The sequence below is a fragment of the Aotus nancymaae genome, unplaced genomic scaffold (assembly GCF_030222135.1).
Source record: "Aotus nancymaae isolate 86718 unplaced genomic scaffold, 86718_ANA_hifiasm-v0.15.2.pri h1tg000064l_1, whole genome shotgun sequence".
NCBI classification, from domain to species: Eukaryota; Metazoa; Chordata; class Mammalia; order Primates; family Aotidae; genus Aotus; species Aotus nancymaae.
The window spans coordinates 12935304-12960512 of NW_026988479.1; the positions used below are offsets into that span (position 1 = coordinate 12935304).

At 39.1% G+C, this 25209-nt stretch overlaps 1 protein-coding gene across 1 annotated transcript in view; it reads left to right on the plus strand.

Annotated features, from left to right (window-relative positions):
• Window positions 1-1534: 1534 nt before the first annotated feature.
• The window catches only part of PKD2L2 (polycystin 2 like 2, transient receptor potential cation channel), a 39959-nt gene continuing 16284 nt past the window's right edge, over window positions 1535-25209 (plus strand). Inside the window, exons 1-9 of the mRNA XM_012434916.3 lie at window positions 1535-1655; window positions 2369-2470; window positions 4695-4828; window positions 6602-6858; window positions 12075-12296; window positions 18369-18597; window positions 19905-20075; window positions 20640-20821; window positions 24636-24756. Coding sequence (XP_012290339.1) covers window positions 1553-1655; window positions 2369-2470; window positions 4695-4828; window positions 6602-6858; window positions 12075-12296; window positions 18369-18597; window positions 19905-20075; window positions 20640-20821; window positions 24636-24756 — 1521 coding nt within the window. The 5' untranslated portion in view covers window positions 1535-1552. The remainder of the gene's footprint in view (window positions 1656-2368; window positions 2471-4694; window positions 4829-6601; window positions 6859-12074; window positions 12297-18368; window positions 18598-19904; window positions 20076-20639; window positions 20822-24635; window positions 24757-25209) is intronic.

The window sequence follows — 25209 nt, forward strand, 5'->3', positions numbered from 1 at the left end:
GCTCAGCCAGTTCCTCTAGAAACTGAGCTAGACTTTCCATGGTTTGCACTTCAAAGGCAACCACAATAACTTAAATTATGACTGAATCTACTGAATTATGATTTTGTTTTAACCAAATAGGTCTCTAATTCTTCAGGATTTTTTAGTCTGTTATGCTCAAAGGAATAAGAATAGTCCCGTGTTTGCCTCGGCAGCACATATACTAAAATTGGAACGATATAGAGAATAATAGTCTCTAGAGGTTACCTGCTTAATTCTCATAGTTAATGTAAATTTGACAGCCCTGTAGTCCCAGCTGCTGGGAGAGGTTGAGCTGGGGATTCCTTAATTTGTGGCCAGACTGGGAAACATAGCGAGACTCCCATCTTTTAAAATTATTATCATGTAATGCCTATATATGGGTGTTTTTCCTCCAATAATTTCAATTTCAGATAACCTGTTACATTAGAAAGCATAATTTTGTGAGCAGCTGAGAGTCCCAGTACGGGAAAGCCCAAATCCTTTTGTTAAAACTATTCTAAACCTCTTTTTTTTCCTCAGGCCTCTAGTTTCCTCTAGTTTACTGGCTGTCAGCCTTTTGCAAGGCCTCTCCTGTTCCTCTTATCAATGGTAGTTTTTGACCCTCACTACTGTGTGGCCTAGTTTTGCTTTTTATCTACACATAAAACAGCATTTATCGACATCAGTCTACATCTCTTTCAGGGAAATAACAAAAGTGTCTTTATCTTTTACTTTCAAAACTGTGTAGTGGTTTTCTTTGCAGGTTTCCCTGGAGCCTTTGGACTGGATTCCATTTTATTTTCCTTTTTATCAACACGAGAATCCGTCCTGTCTTACATCCTGGAGGGCTTTTGGCTGCCTTAATTTACAGCTAAATTAGTTTGGCCTTTTCTATAGCTGGTTTACCAACCTTCTCATCTCTGCAAAGCTTCTGGGTCAGATGTAGGTCTGGCCTCCCAAGGACTCCTGTTTTCGCCTGCCCTTTCACATAATCACTGCAGGGTTTTTCATCTATTTTAACATTAGGTGGGGCAGGGGAGTGGAAGCTACTTCCAGCAACAGCTCTCGGTTAATAACCAGTTTCTGTAAGTAGCAGCAGCAGCAGCGTGGGGTCACGGTTAGGCATTTGGGCTTGGGCATCCAACAGACTTGGCCCCAACTTTCAGTGAATTATTTCTCAGCGTCTCGGTTTCTTCAGGCCTAAAATGAGGACAAAAATACCTACCTTTCACGGAGGTGGATGTGGAGACTAAACAAGGCGATAAATGTTAAAGACATTCGAGAAAGAGAAGCCCGTGATAATGAATGACTGCGATTTTTAAGCCCACAGCCACGTTATTCCCAAAAGTTGGCCCTCCACACCAAATCCCCCGCCACCAGCCGCCCACAGACCCTGCCGCGCAGCCGCAGTGGCGACTCATCGAGCAGCTCGCAGCCCTGGAGGAGGTGGGGCCTCGCGCAGGCGTCAGAGCCAAGCAGCGCGCGCCGGGAGACTAGCGCGCAGGCGCCGCGGCGTCGGGCGGAGGAACTGGCGGTGTCGTCCAGGTCCTCCATGGGTGAGGCGTCTAGCGCGCAGGCGCCGCCGCGTCGGGCGGACGAACTGGCGGTATCGTCCACGTCCTCCATGGGTGAGGCGTCGCGGTGGCACCGAGGCGGTGAGGGATGCTCCTAAGGAGTGGGAGGGACAGGGGCGATATGGCAATTCCAGACACCCTGGAAGGAACTCTGAGGCCCCAAATTCATGTGAGAGATGTGACTGGCGACACCTTTAGCCCTCACAGTCTCCCCTGGAGAAACGGAGAGGGACGGATGCTCCCATTGCACCGACGGGAAAACTGAAGCCCTGGGCGCCGTGGCACTCACCTCTTGCCGGCGGCTCTAGATGGGCGTTGCCATCTGCTGCCTAGTGGCCGTCGTTAGGCCGGTCTCTAAAGTCCTTTGTTGATCTGGGGAATCGTGACCTTGACAGAATTCAAGCCGGGGCGCTCTTTCCCCCTCCAGCAGAAACTAGCCTTCCTAAGAAGCAGTATTGAGGGTGGAGAAAACGGTTAGGACAGATGAAGGGTTTTGCTTGTTTTGTAATTTACTTTTTCATCTTAAGACAGGACTGGTGAGAAGACATCATGATATAAAATCTGTTATTAATAGTATATAGTCAAAAAATGACGACCCGCTTACCCTAATGGGAAAATTTAGAAATTATCCCTGCCTCGTAAAAGTAAGAATTGAAAAATAGCTAGAAGCTATTGGAGCTTTCCTCCTCTCAATGTAATGACTAAAAGTGGTTGTGGTTTTTCCATTGTTGTCACTTAAAAACATCATAAATTACATAGTAATGTAAGGAAAAATTTTGTCTTATATCTCACAGGGACTTCGAAACATAAGCTGCATTACAGAAAGGAAGTAGAAATTAGAACCACACTTCAGGAGTTGTTACTCTACTTTATTTTTTTAATAAACCTATGTATATGTAAGTACACGGATATAAATAAAGATGCTGTTTGAACTAAGAAGTTAAAATGTGGAGATGAAAAATAAAACATATAGACTTCAAAACCTTAAGCTGTGAGGCGACTAAAACTCAAAATATAGAGACACCGTTTACACATAATCTTTTTTTTTTTTTTTTGAGACGGAGTTTCGCTCTTGTTACCCAGGCTGGAGTGCAATGGCACGATCTCGGCTCACCGCAACCTCCGCCTCCTGGGTTCAGGCAATTCTCCTGCCTCAGCCTCCTGAGTAGCTGGCTGGGATTACAGGCACGCGCCACGATGCCCAGCTAATTTTTTGTATTTTTAGTAGAGACGGGGTTTCACCATGTTGACCAGGATGGTCTTGATCTCTTGACCTCGTGATCCACCCGCCTCGGCCTCCCAAAGTGCTGGGATTACAGGCTTGAGCCACCGCGCCCAGCCTACACATAATCTTAAATTCATTTAGATTCATTTCATTTAGAAATTGACTATTTCCAGTTCTTAAGGGGCAAAATTTTACATCGCATATATAAGAAGCTGCCATAGTCAATATTGATTGAATATAATTATCCTTTTCATTTGGCAGTTCTGTCCTGAACATAATTCATCCCTTGGGCTGGCAACTGCAATTTTATTTTGTTGAGAGTCATATAGACACATCAACTGAGTTTTATAAATCAAAGTACAAATGAGGCCAAAGTTCATCTTGGTGTCTGCCATTAGCTTGGTTCTTTTCACTGACCTAATGCAGTTAAAAATATATATATGTTTGTGCTGAGTCAATGCAAATCATTAGGAAGGACTGGGAAAACATCTCAACCTACATTCCACCTATCTGTGGGTCAATAGCATTGGCTTAATATGTGAAGAGGAGTATTAAAGAGCATTTGTCTTTATGGCACCCAATATACAGTTGATGAAAGCTCTCATTTATCTCATGTTGGTATGTGCTACACACTGGCAATTGTATGGCAATTTAGTAATTAATTGGTGGTGTAGGGGTGAGTTCAAGTTCCATCTTGATTGAAAAGACAACTATAAAATTAGCCAGGTATGGTGGCACACACCTGTAGTCCTAGCTACCCGGGAGGCTGAGGCGGAGGACTGCTTGAGCACAGGAGGTCCAGGCTGCAGTGAGCTTTTATGCAATGACTGCACTCCAGCCTGGGTGACAGGCTGACACCCTGTCTCAAGAAAAAAAAGAAAAAGAAAAAATAACTGTAGCCAACTTTATAAATTAAGATATTTTAGACTGCTTTATAAAAGCTTAGTTATGAAAACTACATGCTTACTACAGAACATTTGAAAATGTTAAAAATTAAAAGATTACGTATAATCCCATTATTCAGAGGTTTTTAAAGAACGCTTTTTTATATATAATAAAGAAAGCAACCTGAATCTCCATTTATAATATGATTTTTTTTTTTTTTTGAGACAGAGTCTCACTCTGTCACCCAGGCTGGAGTGCATTGGCATGATCTCAGCTTACTGCAACCTACACCTCCTGGGTTCAAGCGATTCTCCTGCCTCAGCATCCTGGGTAGCTGGGATTACAGGCCTCTGCCACTATACCCGACTAATTCTGTAAATTTTTAGTAGAGACGGGGTTTCACCATGTTGGTCAGGCTGGTCTTGAACTCCTGACCTCAAGTGATCCACCTCAACCTCCCAAAGTGCTGGGATTACAGGTGTGACACCACACCCGGCCACTAGTTAATATTTTTTAAAAACTCGTGTGCCAAAACACAGTTTTAAATGTTCTATGTGCATCATCTCACTTCTCACAACAAAACTAGGAGGTAAGAGGTACTATCCCTGTAATGGGACTCAAACCCTTATCTGTCTGAATTTAAAGTCTATATAACCTTAACCACTCACCATATTATATTGCCTTACTCTCATGTAGAGAAAAAGCCAACTTGCAGAATAGTGTGTATAATGTCTCCTCATTTTTATAAAAATAAACATATTTTCTTTATAAATGTGTATGCATAAAGAAAAATCTGAAGAATATTTGCCAAACATTCTAGAAACTACATCCTACTTTTTATATTTCTATTTTAGATTTGTTTAAATTATTACTTTTATAATTAGATAAAATAATAAAGTTTAATTTTCAAAACAAAATTGAGAACAAAATATAACACATTTTTAATCCTGATAAGTTTTTAAATGTAAATTATTAAATAATTTTTTTTAAACAAAAATTCTTCTCCTTAGTGACTTTTGGGATGTTAAACCCACATATGTATTACTTAAACAAAGTTATGTCATCTCTATTTTTGGACACTTCTGTGCCTGGTGAAGAAAGAACCAACTTTAAGTCTATTCGCAGCATAACTGATTTTTGGAAGGTAAAGTATCATTTGACTGTGGATGAAGTAGATTTAGGTAGTCCATGAACTCTTGGCATACATAGTGAGTACCCAATGAATATCTTTTGAAGAAACGAGTAAAAATAAATATCATTTATTTAAACTATTAGAAACAACCAACCAGTAAGTGTTTATTGAGAGCCTGTGTTCTCATTGTGATACTATTCTTGTAATTTTTTAAAAATTGATTTTTTGGCCAGGCATGGTGGCTCACGCCTGTAATCCCAGCACTTTCGTTTGGGAGGCCAAGGCAGTGGGTCACCTGAGATCAGGAGGTCAAGACCAGCCTGACCAACATGGTAAAACCCTGTCTCTACTAAAAAATACAGAAATTAGTCAGGTGTAGTGGTGGGCGCCTGTAATCCCAGCTACTGAGGAGGCTGAGGCAGGAGAATCACTTGTACCCAGGAGGCGGAGGTTGCAGTGAGCCAAGATCCCCCCATTGCACTCCAGCCTGGGCAACAGAGCAAGACTCCTCAAAAAAATTTTTTTGATTTTTTTTAAACATTCTCATTTCATTTGTTAAATAGAAGACTTACATCTTATGTGAGGGTTAGGATCTAGTCAGTCTATAATTGTGTATAGTGAAATGTACTCTTAAAAAGTTCTTTAATTGCCCAGACAGTGTAATATATGTGGTTTTGGCATACAACCCTTTACTGTGTATATGTTTCAGTAATATTCAGTATATAACAAAAAGTACATATAAGAATATCATGGTGTTTTTACTTACGTAAGGGAATAACTCCTTCAGCATTGGAATAGACTTGCTTTTTCCATTACATTTAGCATAACAACATGCTCACATTATGAAGAAAGAACAGTTAAGAGGACAGCAGTTTCAGCTATCCCAGGACACAAAACCTGGCATATGCACACTGGGGCATATGAGAACAAGGCAATTAGAGAAGGCTTCCAGTGGTGATGACAATTTAGTTGCATTTTAAAGGATGAGTCAGGGATGGATATTTTAGGACAAAGGAACAATATGTTCTATAAGTAATTCTGCACATGGAGCTATGTTTGGTATTGTGGGCATGTGGAAGATGAGGTGGAAAAGGCCAAATTATGAATTGGACAAAGGTCATATCATGAATGCTGTACAGGATTTTGAAACTTATCAAGGAGACAGGGTCATTTCTTGAAAGTGAGAGGGCAAGTGTGAGATGGCTAAATGATCCTAGCTGGTTAGGTGAAATAGGAAAGAATAATAAAAGAAGTGGAGGTCACCTTGCCAATTTGTTATTGTGTTATCTGAGGCATGTATGTAGCCAATGGCAGAGAAGACAAAAGGAGGAAGTAAATGAACCCTGGGCTTGGGATCTCAGAATGAGCAGCAAGGGGCAGAGCCTGGAGTAGCAGGCACCATGGCCAGAGCTGGGGAGGAGAGTTGGGAGGAGATGTACAGACATCTTTGGGGTGAAGTCACGATGTATGGCTATGACCAGCTCTGATACTCATGTATTGGAAGAAAATTTTCAATTTACTCATATATAAGGAGAGAAGAAGGGCTATGGGATTGAATGAATTAATGCTTGTAAAGTGCTTAGAGCACTCGGGCCTAGTACACAGTACATGCTTAATGAGTGTTAACCATCCACAGTAGCTTCATTAGCATTACCATTACCATTAATGGTGGCTTGGTCAACAGTTTAATTTTCATACTCAAAATCTCTTATGCATAATGTTATGAATGTAGATTCTATTGACATGAAAATATTTTTCCCATGACATTTATTTTTCTATATGAAGTTTATGGAAGGACCCCTTTTGGAAGGTCTGTACTGGGATTCATGGTACAATAACCAGCAGCTGTATGATTTGAAGAACAGCAGTCGCATCTACTATGAGAACATACTTCTAGGAGTCCCCAGAGTTCGTCAACTAAAAGTCCGCAACAACACATGCAAAGTCTATTCATCTTTTCAGTCTTTGATAAGCGAATGTTATGGCAAATACACTTCTGCAAATGAAGACCTCTCTAATTTTGGCCTTACAAGTAATAGTGAGTAAGTAACATAAAATTATACTGTAATTTTTTCTAGCATTTACCATTGTATCTTTTAGATGTGTGTTTTCCAAGTAACGCCAGTTGGGGCCTGGAAGGATAAGGAGATTGTTTCAATAGCAGTAAAAAAAAAAAAAAAAAAATGAAGATTGGGAGATAGCAGTGTTTAGAAAAGGAAAGGTGAACCTATTATTTTTGTTTATTTTAGGATACAAAGTGTTTTCTTTTTTCTGACTTTGGTATATGAAGTGCTTAGTCATATTCGACACAGGGCAAAGCATCAATTTTTGCTTCTAAAATGGTCAATTAATCTGCTTTTCTGGCTGTGGCAAGATGCCCGCAACACATCCCCAGGACGATTTGGTATCCTTAGTGGGTGTCTTAGGTGTGCTCTGTCACTTCTCTCCTCTCTCACTCTGCCTTCCTTCAGTGATTTTTTCTTTCACTGTCCCTACTAAAATGGGGCAGTTATGCTCTACAGGGACTGCATCTGATGATGCTTGCCAAAGATGCTTATGGCCATTATGGGGTGTTTTTTTTGTTCTGTTTTGTTTTGTTTTTTTTGAGAAGGAGTCTTACTGTGTCACCCAGGCTGGAATGCAGTGGCACAATCTCCGCTCATCACAACCTCCGCCTCCCAGGTTCAAGCAATTCTCCTGCCTCAGCCTCCTGAGTAGCTGGGATTACAGGCACACACCACCACACCCAGCTAATTTTTGTATTTTTAGTAGAGACGGGGTTTCACCATGTTAGCCAGGCTGGTCTCGAACTCCTGACCTTGTGCTGGAATTACAGGCATCAGCCACCGCACCCAGCCTGGCCACTGTGTTTCAAAGTGACTGAAGCTAGTGCTGGTGTAGACTCATGTGTACATTTTATATTGAAAATGTGAGACTGGGCGTGGTGGCTCACACCTGTAATCCCACCATTTTGGGAAGCCGAGAAAGGATTGCTTGAGGCCAGGAATTCGAGAGTAGCTTGGGCAACATACTGAGACCTAGTCTCTACAAAAAAATTTAAAATTAGCCAGGTGTGGTGGCACTCACCTATAGTCCTAGCTACTCAGGAGTCTGAGCCAGGAGGATCACTTAAGCCCAGGAGGTTGAGGCTGCAGCACGCTCTGATCACAGAGGGAGACCTTGTCCCAGAAAAAGAAAGAAAGAAAAATGTGAAAACCCAATCCACTGGCACTACCTCTCCTTGACACAGAAGCTGGTGGAATCAGTGCTACTCACTTTGTGCTTTTAGACCCATATGAAAATAATTGGTTCATGCTTGTAATCCCAGCACTTTGGGAGGCTGAGGAGGGCAGATCATTTGAGGTCAGGAGTTTGGGATCAGCCTGGCCAACATGGCGAAACCCCATCTCTACTAAAAACAAAAATTAGCCAGGCCTGGTGGTGGGTGCTTGTAGTCCTAGCTACTCAGGAGACTAAGACACAAGAATCACTTGAATCCAGAAGGTAAAGGTTGTGGTGAACTGAGATCATGCCACTGTGCTCCAGCCTGGACAACAGTATGAGACTCAGTCTAAAAAACAAACAAATAAAAAAATATATATATATGAAAGAGAATAAACCTTTTTTTGTAATTTAATATTTATTAAAGTGATACAAATATTTACAAAGGTCTACCCTTTTCTACTCATAATTTCCACTCTCCAGAAGCAACTACTTTTAGCTCTTTTACAGTTGTTTCTTCTAGTATATGCTTTTTCTTTTTAAATAACATCCTCATACTGCTACCTTATGCTTAATCTTACAGTTATGTTTTGTTGTTGTTTTTTTCTTTTTCTTCAGAGGCAGAATCTTACTCTCTTGCTCAGGCTGGAGTGCAGTGGTGTAATTATAGTTCACTGCAGCCTCAAACTCCTGATTCAGGCAATCCTCTTGCCTCAGCCTGCTGAGTAGCAGCTAGGACTACAGGCATATAGCACCATACCTGACTAGTTTTTTTTTTTTTTTTTTTCACTTTTTGTAGAAACAGGGTCTTTCTGTGTTACCCAGGCTGATCTCGAATTTCTGGCCTGAAGTAATCCTCCTGCCTTGCTCTCCCGAAGAGCTGGGATTACAGGCATGAGCCACTGCACTTGGCCTCTATTGTTCTTCTATCATGGAAGGTGATCTGTCATATAGCTCTCTTATTGCTACCTCCTCTGCACACACTCTTCCTGTTCCTCTTAGCCTCTCAGTATAGTTACATCATAATTATTGTCAATCGTTAGTCAATGTTTATATTATAAATATGAGTGATCTGATTATATTTCCTTTTTTTTTTTAAGGGTTTAGGAAAGCAACATGATCATATCTCCTTTGTTAAACAACCTCTCTTGAACTCCCAAGATTAATCATTGCTGGGTTTTTCTGTTTGTTTCTTCTTTGTAGGAGTTTTGAGTGTTCTTAAGGACTTGTATGATTCTTATAAATCTAATAAATTCATAAGTATGATGATACCTCCTTTTTTTTTTGGAGACAGGGTCTTGCTCTGTCACCCAAGCTGGAGTGCAGTGAAGACCATAGCTCTCTGCAGCCTTGACTTCCGGAGTTCAAGCAATCCTCCCACCTCAGCCTCCCAAGTAGCTGGGACTACAAGCACATGCCACCACACCCAGATAATTTTGTATTTCCTATAGAGATGGGATATCAACATGCTGCCCAGGCTGGTCTGGAACTCCTGGCTCAAGCAATTCACCCACCCTAACCTCCCAAAGTGTTGGAATTATAGGTGTATGCCACAGCACCCAGCCCATTCTCTTAACTATTATAGTACTATTCACTTTCTTTCGACCCAGCATTACAAGATAAAGCAATTATTTACACATTTTAAATTGGAATCTAAACTAATCTTTTAGTTATTTTTATATTCCAAATTCTCATAACAAGTACAAATACTTTATTAAATACCAAAATTAACACTATCAATTGGGTTTATTTTACTGTCTCTATACTTTACTGAAGTTGTGAGTTAATATCTGTTACTCCTCAACAGTGAAAAAAGAATCAATTTGTACTTGTCTAAAATGTAAAATTCACTAATTAAAAACAAAAATTGGAAGCTAGGAGAGAGCTGGCATAACAGATCTTCCTGTTTCCACTTAATAGTCATGTGTGGAAAACACTCAAAAATACAAATATGGAAGTTTCACTAAAACATAGGTACTTCAGGCCAGGTGTGGTCCCAGCACTTTGGGAGGCCGAGGTGGGTGGATCACTTGAGGTCAGGAGTTCGAGACCAGCCTAGTCAAGATGGTGAAACCCCACCTCTACTAAAAATACAAAAATTAGCCAGGTGTGGTAGTGTGCACCTGTAATCCCAGTATCCAGGCTACTTGAGAGGCTGAGGCAGGACAATCACTTGAACCTTGGAGGCGGAGGTTGTAATGAGCTGAGATCGTGCCACTGCTTTCCAACCTGGGCGACAGAGAGAGACTCCATCTCAAAAAGAGAAAAAAAAACAAAAACCATAGGTACCTTTTCCTAGCGGTGTCACTTTCCCTCCCTGCTGAAACATAGTGTTATTAGTAGAAAAACAAGTTTAATCAGTGCATATTTGAATAACCTTTCAAATCCGTTTTGGGGGAACTGAATAGAGAGACTGAAATAAGGAATCAAAGCTTTCTTTTTTGGATATCCTATAATTAAGTTAAAAGTTAAAAAGATGAAATTTTAAAAATGTTTTTTTTTAGACAGAGTCTTGCTCTGCCACCCAGGCTAGAGTGCAGTGACGCAATCTTGGCTCACTGCAGCCTCCGCTTTCTGGGATCAAGAGATTCTCCTGCCTCAGCCTCCCAAATAGCTAGGATAACAGGCACGCACCATCACGCCCAGCTAATTTTTGTATTTTTAGCAGAGATGGGGTTTCACCATGTTGGCCAGGCTGGTCTTGAACTCCTGGCCTCAAGTGATCCACCTGCCTCAGTCTCCCAAAGTGCTGGGATTACAGGCATGAGCCACTGCACCCAGCCCAAAATTTAGTTTATACACAGTTTATTTTGATTGTATGTACTTTCATTAAAACAAAATATCTACGTAACAACATAGACTTTATAACAAAGTTTTTATTGAGCATTTATAAACAATATATGACATTTACAAGACAGACTATGAAGCACCTTGTTTTCCCATTTCTGAACCCTTGATATTCTTGTCCTACTCGCACTAACATCTCATAACAGAAACAACCTGTTAAAGGAAAAAAAATAGTCATCATTTTCCAGATTCTAAGCTCCCTGAGGCAACAGATGGATTTTTTTGTTTTGTTTTTTTGTTTTTTAGAGATGGGATCTCCCTATGTGGCCTAGGCTACAGTGCAGGGACTATTCACAGACACCATCATAGACACTGCAGCCTCAAACTCCTGGCCTCAAGCAGTCCTCTCCTCTCAGCCTCCTGGGTAGCTGGGACTATGGGCATATGCCACCAAACCTAAAGATGGATTTTTTTTTTTTTCTGAGATAAGGTCTCACTTGGTCACCCAGACTGAAGTGCTGGAGTGCAGTAATACAATCATAGCTCAATGCAGTCTTGAACTCCTGGGATCAAGCAGTCCTCCTGCTTCAGACTCCTGAGTAACAAGGACTACAGGCACATGCTGCCATGCCCAGCTAATTTTTGAAAAATATGGATTTTTGAAAATTTTTCTCATAGCACCTAGTCCAGTGGTGTTGCCCACCATAAGCATTAAAAAGTAAAAAATATATTAAATTTAATTAAATATTAATCCTTTGAACTTAATCCTTAACACATTGTCTTGCTTTAAAATTACTATAATACTTATGAATTTACTACTACTTTTTAAAAAACTACTACTTTTGTTTTGGTTTTTTTTTGTTTGTTTTGAGACAGGGTCTGGCTCTATTGCCCGGGCTGGAGAGCAGTGGTACGATCACAGCTCACTGCAGCTCGATTTCCCGGGCCCAAGCAATCTTCCCACTTCAGCCTCCTGAGTAGATGGGACTACAGGCACATGCCACCATGACTGGCTGGTTTTTCTATTTTTTTGTAGAGATAGGGCTTCACCACATTGCCCAGGCTGGTCTTGAACTACTGGGCTCAAGGGATCTGCCTGCCTCAGCCTCCCAAAGTGTTGGGATTACAGGCATGAGCCACCACACCAGGCCAAAAAACTACTACTTTTGAACAAAGATTAACTTAAATTCTTAGAATACTTCTCAGCTGGGTTTTTTCATTTCACCATTATTCTTTTTATGTCTAACAGATGGAGGTACTCTACTTCTAATACCAACTCCCCTTGGCACTGGGGATTTCTTGGTGTTTACCGAAATGGGGGATATATTTTCACTTTATCAAAATCAAAATCTGAAACCAAAAACAAGTTCATTGACCTTCGACTGAACAACTGGATCACAAGAGGGACCAGAGTTATTTTTATTGATTTTTCCTTATATAATGCTAATGTAAATCTGTTTTGTATTATCAGGTGAGTGACTCAAAACTTTTTTTTTTCATAGACAGTGGTCAATGGTCTACAAAACTTCTTTATTAGTACACTTGACCCTTGAACAACATGAGTTTGAACTACACAGGTTCCACTTAGATATGGATTTTTTTCAGTAAATATATTGGAAAAATTTTGGGACCTTTGTGACAATTTGAAAAAAAATTCCCAAACCATGTAGCCTCGAAATACTGAAAATTAAGAAAAAGTTAGGTATGTTATGAATGAATAAAATACATGTACTCGTCTATTTTATCACTTGCTTTCATAAAATATATACAAATCTATTATAAGAAGTTAAAATTTGTCAAAAACTTATGCACACAAATATGTGTCACCATTTGTAGTCAAGAAAAATGTAAACAAATGTAAAGATGCAATACTAAATCATAACTGCGTAAAATTAACGAGTACAGGCTGTACTACTGTAATAATTTTGTAGCCATCTCCTGTTGTTATTGCAGTGAACTCTAGTGTTGTATCCATTTAAAGTGTCCTGTGATGCTCACCGCCTGTTCACATAAGCAGTTCATCTCTCCAGTAAATTGTATATCTCAGAAAAAATGTGATCTCTCATAGTTCTTGTGTGTTTTTTATCACATTTAGTGCAATACCATGAACCTTTAATAACACCATGGGACCCATACAAAGTGCCCCTAATGATACTGGGGATGCTCCCATGAAGCAGAGAAATGTCATGACATTACAAGAGAAAGTTGAATTACTTGTTATGTATCCTAAATTGATGTCCACAGCTAAAGTTGCCCACTATTTCAAGATAAATGAATCCAGAGACTAAAGATCATTGCCCTGGGGGTAGGGGGAGGGAAAGAAAATTCATGAAGCCATCACTGCAGCTATGCCAGCAGGTGTGAAAACCTTGCTTTTTGCAAAATACCTTTTTATTTCATTGAAAATGCAGCTTCTGTGTGAATGCAGGATTGCTATAAGAAAGGCATACCTTTAGATTCTAATATGATTTAAGAAAAGCAAAGTCATCATATGGCAACTGATAAAAGGAAAGTGAAGGATCTAAAGTTGGAGAATTTAATGCCACCAAAGGTTGGTTTGAAACTTTTAGAAAGAGGTTTGACTGTTTAAAATGTCAAGATAGCAGAAGTAGGTTTTGCCAACCAAATGACAGTAGACAGTATAGCAGACGTCATTATGAAAATTATTGAGGAGAAATGATATCTGCCTGAACAGGTTTTTAATGCAGACAGATGTGCCCTATTCTGGGGGGGAAAAAAAAGCCACAAAGAACATTTATTAGGAAGAGAAGCGAGCACAAAGATTTAAGGCAGGAAGAAATAGGCCAACTCTACTGTTTTGTGCAAATGAAGGTCAGGTTTATCATCAGGACTACCCTTATCTATAAAACTGCTAACCCCCTAACCTTGAAGGGAAAAGATAAACACCAGCTTCCAATCTTTTGGTTGTACAACAAGAAAGCCTGGACAATGAAAACTCTTTCTCTGGATTGGTTCCATTGATGCTTTTTCCAGTGGTTCACTTACCTCCAAACACAACATCTCTAATTCAGCCTCTAGATCAGGGGATCATGAGGACTTTTAAGGCTTATAACACACAGTACTCTACTCCATAGAAAGGATTGTCTACACTATGGAAGAGAACCCCAACAGAAATCATGAAAGTGTGGAAGGATTCCATTATTGACGATGCCATCATTGTTACTTTAAAAAAGCTGTGAAGCCATCAAACCTGAAACAATAAATTCCCACTGGAGAAAATTGTGTTCAGATGTGCATGACTTCACAGGATTTATCACAGACAAAGAAATTATGAAAGAAATATGGAGGATATGTCAAAGAAAATGTGGGAGGGTGAAGGTTTTCAGGGATACTGGTCATGGAGAAATCAAGAGCTAATAGACACCACGCCAGAGGAATTAACAATATGGCTTGATGGAGATGGGCCTCCAAACCAGTGCCAGATGGTGAGAAAGAAAACGCAGAAGCAGAACAGAAAACAAATGGATATTAGTCATCTGGAGAAGAGTTCCAATTATTCAAGACTGCTTTTGACTTCTTTTATGACATGGACCCTTCGATGATACAGGCACGGAAACTAAAGCAAAGGGTGGAAGGACTGGTACTGTGTAGAAACATTTTTCAGAGAGAAATTACTATGTAAAATCTGTAAAGTTTCACTGAATGCGCTTGCCTCTCTTGCCTCCCTTTCCACCTCCTCCACCTCTTCTGCCTCTGCCACCCCTGAGATAGCAAGACCCAGCCTTCCTCTTCCCCCTCTTCCTCCCCAGCCTACTCAATATGAAGGTGACTAGGAAAAGATCATTATGAAGACCCACTTAGTGAATAGTAAATATATTTATTTTCTTTCCCTTATTTATTTTTTTTTTTTTGAGTCTGAGTCTCGCTCTGTTGCCCAGACTAGAGTTCAGTGAGCTTGGCCTGGCATAAATCAATTAGCATGGTCCAGGTTAGGGAGGTGACCTAAGGTAACCCAATCAGACTAACGGGAATAATTTTTTTTTTTGTCTTTGGTTGGTGCTGTCTCCTTACTGCCATCAATGACATATAATCACAGCTGCTGCTTGAACACAATCATTCTGGGGAAGCATAAGATATGGCTAACACAGAAGGCAAAACTGAAACTATCTCAAAGAAATGGAGCTAGCTCCGTGAACTTAACCACAAAGGGTGTCTGCTGTATCTGTGAAACTGCTGCTATGTGACAGAAATAAATTTATTGTTTAAGCCAATTTAAGTTGGGGTTTTTGGTTATAACCAAAAGTCTCCTAAATGATTCAGAGGTAAAGAGCTGAGACCCAAGTTAGGTCTTGTATTTAGCTTTTGCTAGGTAACAAACCACCCCCAAGTGTAGTGGCTTACAATAAATACTTCTCATGTGTTTACAGAGTTCAGTTGATCCAGCTGGGCTTGATTGATCTCTGTTAGGCTTGCCAATATAGCTGCCATTTGGCAGGATTCACACATGCGTCTGTGAGTTGGTTCTGCTCTACATGTATCTCATCCTTCTCCTGGGTCCAAGTTAGTCCAGGCATGTCCTTCTCATGGCAGTTGTAGAGGTCCCAAAGAGCAAGTTCTAATGTACAAACTCATTTCAAGTTTCTGCTTGCATTGTATATGTTAACATCCCATTGGCCAAAGCAATTCACATGATTGAGTCTAGCATCAAGGGCTAGGGGTGTGCACCCTTTCCTGGATGACAGGCCAGGCAAAAAGATGTAAAGAACTGGAGCCATTTTTGTAATATACCACAGGCTCTAACATTTCTGGGATGCTGGCTGCTATTACACATTGAAATTTAAATTGTTCATTCTTGAGACAAAAATGAGTTACTTGTAAAGAAGCCATGCTGAAAGGAAACCAACAGATTTTAATAATCTGATTAGAGGAGGAAAATATTAAGACTAAATGATAACTCTTTGTAGCTGCAGAAAGAAATGAGACTATATATTCTTAAGCAATATGAAATTAACATATTGTATGTAATCTCCATGTTCCTAAATTTTGAAATAATGAAACAATGTGATGTTGCTTTTTCATATTGACAGAACTACATTTTTAAATTTTTAAATTTTTTTAATTTTCAATTTTATTTTTTATTTTTTTGAGATGGAGTCTAGCTCTGTCACCCAGGCTGGAGTGTAGTGGTGTGATCTCGGCTCACTGCAACCTCCGCCTCCCAGGTTCAAGTGATTCTACTGCCTCAGCCTCCTGAGTAGCTGGGATTACAGGCACACACCACCACACCCAGCTAATTTTTGGATTTTTAGTAGAGGTGGGGTTTCACCATGCTAGCCAGGCTGGTCTCGTACTCCTGACCTCAGGCAATCCACCCACCTCAGCCTCCTAAAGTGCTGGGATTACAGGAGTGAGCCACCACGCTCAGCCTATGTTATATTTATTTTAAACCGTATGACTTTAATCTCAGCACAAGCATGAACAAATTAAAAACCTTAATAAGGGTTTATACCTCCTTCATTGGTGGGTTCAGCTATGAGGGCTTCAGATGTTTTTTTAAATTCAATATATAATTGATCTTTGAACAACATGGGAGTCAGAGTCAAGCACTAGCAAAGGATTTGCTCTAGAATCAAACATTAACAAAGGATTACTGTGATTGGATCTGCCTGGGGATTTAATCAGCTTTCCCTAAGTGAACTGGGGATGGGTGAAACACTGAATATAATTAGGATTCTGTTAGAAAAAAGGATAATGACTGCTAGAGAGACCAACAACAGCATCTGCAATACACCATGTAATACTATTCCATAAAAAAAGCAAGATCATATCCTTTGCAGGGACATGGATGGAGCTGGAGGCCATCATCCTTAGCAAACTAACACAGTAACAGAAAACCAAATACCACATGTTCTCATAAGTGGGAGCTAAATAATGAGAACACATGGACAGAAAAGGGGGAACAACAGACACTGGGGCCTACTTGACAGAGGATGGTGGGAAGAGGAAGAGGTTCAGGAAAAAAAAAAAAAAACTCGGGGAGTATGCTTAGTACCCAAGTGACAAAATAATCTGTACACCAAACCCCCAAGTCACAAGTTTACCTAATAACAAACCTGCACATGTACCCCTGAACCTAAAAGTTAAATTATTTTAATATCAGTGAATCACTTTTCTCTCATAAATCTTACATTATTTCTGAATGGAATATGGAATTGGAGTTTAGGAGATTTTGCTCCCTGTGCAACAGGGAGAGTGAAACACACCATGGCCTTTAAACTTTGCAAAAAGGAATAAAACAAATGAACTGCCTTAAGCAGCCAATGGATATTATACCTTTTATTTTAAAGTTCTTTTCTGTCAGAGAATCAGAGCGTTTTACCAACTTCATTCATCCTTCCCAACAGTCCTGATCAGGATGAAGTGAAGAGTACAAATTATTTTTATGTTCTAAACAAGAATGGAAGCATTGAGGTAACTGGCTTTTAGTCATATGAAGAAGCCTTTGTAATATTAGTTAAGTCTAGATTTCCTCTCTGAAGGTTTTACTCTTATTCTATGTTACCTTTTAAACTGTTATTTTTTAGAAACTTCAGCAGATTTTGAAAGTGTTAAGTGGCGTATCTAATCAGTAGTCGTATAGAAGCATATTACTTACACCTTATCCATTTATTTTCATTTTTGCACAAGTATCAGACAAACTAAATAATATTATTTATTTTCCCTTTTTTGTTTATTAGTCTACACTTCAGATCATAATACTGAGTTTCTTTCACTTCACTCACTACCTAGTATGTGTAAGATGTAAGTTTTATTTGTTAACTGAGGTTTTGTTTTTGTTGTTTTGGCAGAACCTTTTAACAGTACCAATAAAATTTGCTAATATCTTTATGTAGGAATTGTAATATTGTGATAGAAATGCTGGTTCCTTAAATTACCACGAATTCTTAATTATCAGAAGTTGTGGAGAACACCAGAGATAGAGTGAACAACCTCAAAATCTTTTTATATGTCGTGTTGGAATTAATTTATATACTTCTGTTTGTACATAGATCTTTGTATCCAGCATCCAAAAGAAAACATTTGCTTTAGTAGAATATGTGACCTTGACATTTAGAAGCAAGAAGCATTTCTGATAATCTAAAGAGGGAGAATTTATGTCCTCCCTCTGAAGTATTCAAAAATTATGTATATTGGGGAAGAGTTCTAACTAATAACAGTAACTAACAGTATAGCATTTTCTTGAACATATCATTCTCCTATGGACATAAATTATATTCCCAGTTATGAACAAGCAAGCTGAATACAAAACAGAATGAATGTCTGGAAAAAAATCACAGCTTGCTTTCTCCTTTACATTGGTCTTTGACCACTGTGAATATTCAGGTAAAGAAAAAGTGGAGCCACTATGAAATAAGTAAATCTAGAAGATGCTTAAATTGAACCCATTTCCCCAAGGAAACATATTTTATACAAAAAAAATTATTATTAAAGTATACATAATCATTGATTGAAAATTTCACATTAAGTACTGAAATATAAATGTTTGAAATGAACAGTTACTTTCACAAACCTGATTTTACAGATTGGTGGCAGAATTCCCTGCAACTGGAGGAATAGTTACTTCATGGCAGTTTTACTCTGTGAAGCTCCTCAAATATGTTAGCTACTACGATTATTTTATTGCTTCCTGTGAAATCACATTTTGTATTTTCCTTTTTGTCTTCACAACACAAGAAGTCAAAAAAATAAAAGAATATAAGTCTGACTATTTCAAAAGTATTTGGAACTGGCTAGAACTGCTACTTTTGCTGGTGAGTATATATTCATGTGTATGGTTGAAGGGGATCACATCTGAACCTACCAATGGAGGTGTAAAAAGACAGAATCTTTTATTCATCCAGGACTTACTTTGAAAGCTACAAGTGTCAAACTTAAAATGAACTGGAATAGTACTAATAATGGTGTGCCTCCAAAGGGGAGAGATCTCTTTTTTTCTGATTTGGTCCTTGGGAGGGTCAGCGTAAGCCTACAGGGAAAGGTGATTCCAGAAATATTACACTTTAATGTGCACAGTAGGTCTCCCTACCCCTGCTCAAAAAATGTATTACTTACAGGGCCTTGAGTTTCACCAATCATGGGTCTTTTGGGGCAAGGTTGTTTAAAATGATCTATGTTGCCTAAATCTGTTTTCCTCCTCGTGATAAATTTTGAAAAAATAGACAAAAGACAAGGCTAAGCACAATACTGACAGGGGTGAGCAGCCAGAGGGGACCTTGTGGGTCCAGAGGGCACCAAGATTGAGGAAATTGTCCCCGAAAGTAACACCAAAGACTATCAGTTCTAGTCAATGGAATGTAATGAAATAAACAAGAGATTTAGGCAGGCAGAGACAAATGTTAAGAGCTTGGTCTCAGGAACAAAGAACCAATGTTTCTGGCTTATACAATCTGATCTTTCATCCTTATTGGCCCTTAATTACAGCCAATCAAGTACTTAAGCCATGTTTCCCAAAACCAGATGGAAAGTTTCTGAGAGTCAGAAAGTAAGCCACCTACCTCTCTGGTATCTCCACTAATGTCTTACAAAGGACATAGCATTAAATGTTTATCTGAGCATTTCAGGCAAGGAAAGTCAAAGGAAAATTTTCATGTCAGTTATAAAGCTCTGATAGCTAAAATTACCTGGTTCTGAAATCCTCTCTTAAGGGATTATTAAAGAGTTTCAGAAGATTTTATTTTTTGTAATTGTAAATTGTTTTTCTTGTAGTATTACACGGTAGAAAATGTTTAGCTTTTAGGTATTATGTAGAGCAGAAATCCTTATGGTCTCAAAGTTACATAATCATTTTATACATTTGTTTTATGACTCAAAAAAACAAAAGATTTAGATAGGTTAGGATGGCCAAGCAATTAATGTTTTTTTACTTCATAATAATTAATGCTACCTTAAACTTGTATAAGTTGAGGGTAATTTCCATTTATGTAAAAGCATATGTCCTATCTTTCTCTCCCTCTTTGTTAAACTTTTGATGAACTTTTTTGTGTGCTTTCTCATAGGCTGTAAGATATTTAGAGGTAGAAATGTTCTCTAATTTAACCCTTTTTATTTTCCCATTTAGTTGTGTTTTGTGGCTGTTTCCTTCAACATATACTGTAATATACAAATTTTTCTCTTACTTGGACAGCTGTTGAAAAGTACTGAAAAATATTCAGATTTCTATTTTCTTGCATACTGGCACATTTATTACAACAATATAATTGCTATTACCATCTTTTTTGCATGGATAAAGGTATTTATATTTTATTATATTACATAATACAACAATGTAATAGCTAATGAAAAATTAAAAAGCCATGGGGAAAAATGATTTTCTTAACTATTAAGTAATTTTAAAAGTAGTTTGGGCTGGGCGCAGTGGCTCATACCTGTTCCCCTAGCACTCTGGATGGCCAAGGCGGGTGGATCACTTGACCCCAGGAGTTCTAGACCAACCTGGGAAACACAGTGAAACCCCATCTCTACAAAAAAATACCAAAAAAAATTAGTTGGGTTTGGTGGCGCACACCTGTAGTCCCAGCTACTCTGGAGGCTGAGGAGGGAGGATCCCTTGAGCCCAGGAGGTGGAGGTTACAGTGAGCTGGGATCCCCCACTACATTCCAGCCTGGGTTACAAAAAAAAAAAAAAAAAAAATTTGGCTTTGTAATGATTGCTGGCAAATCCTCAAACACTCATGATTATCATTAAATATCTCCTGTAATTCAAAGCAGAATTTTTCTGAAATTAATTTAGTTTATTCTAAGTAATTATAATCTTTGATATTCTTCTATTTCAATTAACTTTGTTCTTTTTCAGATATTCAAATTTATAAGCTTTAATAAGACAATGTCTCAACTGTCATCAACCTTGTCACGTTGTATTAAAGACATAGTAGGATTTGCCATCATGTTTTTTATAATATTCTTTGCTTATGCCCAGTTAGGATTTCTTGTTTTTGGATCACAAGTTGATGACTTTGCCACTTTTCAGAATTCCATGTAAGCTCTTAGCATAAATGTAATTATATCTTCTATATTTTCTAACAAAAAATGGAAAGGTCTAACCTTCTATGATAAGTAGTAATATAAGCTTTAATACATTTAAATTTAGTTTGATATTTTTTCTTTTTTTTTTTCTTTTTGAGACAAGGTCTTGCTTTGTCACCTAAGCTAGAGTGCAGTGATGTAATCATAGCTCATTGCAGCCTCAAACTTCTGGACTCAAGCGATCCTCAGCCTTCCAAGTAACTAGGACTACAAGTGTGCACCACCACACCTGGTTAATTTTTTTGTTGTTATTTTTTTGTAGCAGGAGGATCTCATCATGTTGCACAGGCTGGATTTAAACTTTGAAATGCTAGGATTACAGGCATGAGCCACCACACCTGGCTGATATTTTCTTTGATGGCTAAATATCTGTCACACTCAAATTAGGGTTTGGCATTGAAGGAACCAAATGGATTATGGTGTCCATTTTTAAGCTATTACTAGGTCAGGTTAGAAAAATAATTTTTCATTTTTGGCCGGGCATGGTGGCTCACGCCTGTAATCCTAGCACTTTGGGAGGCTGAGGTGGGTGGATTACCTGAGGTCAGGAGTTCAAGACTAGCCTGGCCATCATGGTGAAACCTCATCTTAAAAAAAAAAATAGAAAAATAATTTTTCATTTTTCATTGGAAGTGATAATTTTACCTAAAATAATGGAAATTGGACTCCATGTCTCTGTAGTATTTATTCTCTGGGCAAAAGAAATCTTTTTTTTTTTTCTTTTTTGGGACAGGGTCTCACTCTGTCACCCAGGTTGGAGTGCAATGACGTGATCACAGGTCACTGTAGCCTCAAACTCCTGGGCTCAAGCAATCCTCCCACTTCAGCCTCTCGAGTAGCTGGGCATGCCACCACACCCAGCTAATTTTTGTATTTTTTTGTAGAGATGGGGTTTTGCCACGTTGCCCAGGCTGGTCTTGAACTCCTGAGCTCAAGCGATCCTCCTACCTTGGCCTCTCAAAAGTGCTGGGATTACACCCAGCCATCACACCCAGCCAAAAGAAATCTTAGATGTTTTCTTTAGAGGACTCCATCTTAATATTTTTATTGATAGTGACCTGATTGTCCTTTGCTAATCTGCCAAGCATGTATTTTTAAAACAGGTTTAGGCTGGGTGCCATTGCACCTATAATCTCAGCATTTAGGACAATATAACCTTTTATGCTGAGGTGTCGTGGTGCTGTTTTCAGGTTGCAAAAAAGAAACAAATGGATAAACTAAGCTCCAATTAAGAAAAGAGACATGGTATTTGGAGCCTCCAGTTTTTATTAGATTATAACCATTCACTAAATGCTTCCGTTTTTGTTATTCTCATTATTCTTTACAGAGCAGAAGTATCTTAACACTTTCCTCATAGAAAAGGGGTGAATGGAAGGTTTAGTTACTAAGCTAATTTCTGGAGAGGAGAAAAGAATGAGAAATTGTTCCTTTATCTTTTGTTATAAAATAGCAACTCAAAGATAAAAGATCATGACAGAAACACTAAAACATATTCTCCCAACATGGTGAAACCCCGTCTCTACTAAAAATACAAAAAATTAGCTGGGCATGGTGGCGCGTGCCTGTAGTCCCAGCTACTCAGGAGGCTGAGGCAGGAGAATTGCCTGAACCCAGGAGGCAGAGGTTGCGGTGAGCCGAGATCGTGCCATTGCACTCCAGCCTGGGTAACAAGAGCGAAACTCCGTCTCAAAAAAAAAAAAAAAGAAAAGAAAAAGAAAACATATTCTCCTATGCCAGAAAAAATATTTAATTTGTGGTGAAACTTGATTTCCTTCCAATTCATTATTTTCTCTGTCTTATGTAGGAAAGCATTACAAACCAGTATTAAAAGCAAGATAAATACTTTAAGTATTATTTGGTCAGGTCTTAGCTAGGTACCGAGGATGGAACCTCAGATAACTCTGAGTCCTAGGACTCCAATAGCCCATTTCTTTGAATGCTTTTTCTTCCTTCATTATAGATAGTTGTCTACTCCATTTATGTGATTGGCAAAAGCAATAAGGGACAAGCAGCCTTTCTCCCTTTTCACTGACCAGCCACACAGAGTTATCAACATACAATTAAAAATTTTCTTCCACACACCTGTAATCCCAGCACTTTGGGAGGCCAAGGTGGGTGGATCACTTGACGTCAGGAGTTCGAAACCTACCTGGCCAATGTAGTGAAACCCCGTCTCTACTAAAAATACAAAACTTAACCAGGCATGGTGGCATGTGCCTATAATCCCAGCTACTCGTGAGGCTGACGTAGGAGAATCGCTTGAACCCAGGAGGTAGAGGTTGCAGCGAGCCAAGATCCTGCTACTACACTCTAGCCTGTGTGACAAAAGTGAAACAATGTCTCAAAAAAAAAACTTTCCAATTTTCCTCATAAAATAAAGAACACACACATAATTTAAACTGATATTCCTGACATGTCTGGTGCACCATTGCAAATTAATGAGAATATAAAATAAGATTTTCAAGTTAGAAAATTCTAATTCTACTTCCTACTACTATGCTACTCAAAGTCTTAATTTCTTCATTTTCCATCTTTAAAATTAGAAAAAGGAAGGTCTGAAATATTTTAAGTGGTATTTCATATCAAACCAGGGCATCAAAGAGGGTAAAATAAACCTTAGGATCATGTTGAGTATTATTACCAGAACTTATTTGAGACTAGCAAGTGACAAATTGTTGGCATCCCTGTTTTATCAGAATTTAAGAGTTGGTTAAGGCAAAAATTAAACACTGACATTAGAAAGTTTAGAGCTCTTGGGTCTAAACTTTCTACAAGCTGAAAAAATCACTTGTTGAACAAAGTCTAAGTTCTAATATTTAGAAGAGCACAGAGATGGCTGGCCAAGGAGGCCACTGCCAAAACCAGTTAGTAAACAGGTATCTCAGGTTCAAATGTTATAGGTGGACTGAATGCAGTGGCTCATTCCTATAATCCCGGCACTTTGGGAAACCAAGGCAGGCGAATCACTTGAGGCCAGGAGTTTGAGACCTGCCTGGCCAACATGGTGAAACCCTGTCTCTACTATAAATACAAAAAAATTAGCTGGGCGTGGTGGTGCATGCCTGTAATCCCAGCTACTTGGGAGGCTGAGGCAGGAGAATTGCTTGAACCTGGGAGGCAGAGGGTGCAGTGAGCCGAGATAGCACCACAACACTCCAGCCTGGGTGACAGAGTGAGACTCTTAGAAAAAAAAGAAAAAAAAAAAAAGAGGTGCACACTGAGTTCACATTCATTAAAACAGTCATTTCAGCCAAGCATGGTACCCCATACCTGTAATCCCAGCTCTTTGGGAGGCCGAGGCAGGTGGGTCACCTGAGGTCAGGAGTTTGAGACCAGCCTGGCCAATATGGTGAAACCCCATCTCTACCGAAAATACAAAAATTAGCCGGGCATGGAGGTGGGTGCCTGTAGTCCCAGCTACTCGGGAGGCTAAGGCAGGAGAATCTCTTGAACCTGGGAGGCGGAGGTTGCAGTGAGCCAAGATCGTGTCACTGCACTCCAGCCTGGGCAACAGAGTGAGAGTGTGTCAAAAAAAAAGCAGTCATTTCCTACATTACCTGTTCAGCTATTGAGGTACCTTAAGTCTTTCCTTTAGGGGAATTTTCTACAACCAATTTTACAGAACTCTGTGCTAACATAATTAAAGTCAGAAAGCATATGCCATATGCTGCTAGATATCCTCCTAGAGACATTCGTAATCCCATTAGTTGTCATGTATGTACATAAGGGATATATTTTCTAATGTTTTTCTTTCTTTTAATTAAAGATTTGCACAATTTCGAATTGTTCTTGGAGATTTTAATTTTGCTGGTATTCAGCAAGCCAGTCATATCTTGGGACCGGTTTACTTCATCACTTTCATCTTTTTTGTGTTCTTTGTCCTGCTGGTAAGAATAATCATATATATTATTTACATTTTTTACTTTTTAGAATAAAAAATAAAATTACTCATTTAGAAGAAACTATTATTTCTGCTCAGCTGCCAGAGTACTTTACATTTATTAAGAATTGTGTGGATCTCTAGTAATCCAGGTTCACTAGTCGGGTGACTGTTTTTAAGTTGTCTAATGGAGAATGTAATCACAGTAGTTAACATCTGGGTGTTTTAGGTGGGAATGTGCTAAATCATTTACATAAATAATTGGAATGTCCCAGGTCTCTTCAGGCTGGGACAGTGCATGCCATGAGCTATAAATTTGCCCATTAATATTCGGCCCATATTGCAATGGCTTTTGGCCCTTAGGGCTAAACACTTACCATGTTGTGGTTTTCGAGAGTTGTCAGGACGGATTTCTCACATGCACTCAGAACAGCCTTCCTAACCAGGAACCTTGCCTTCC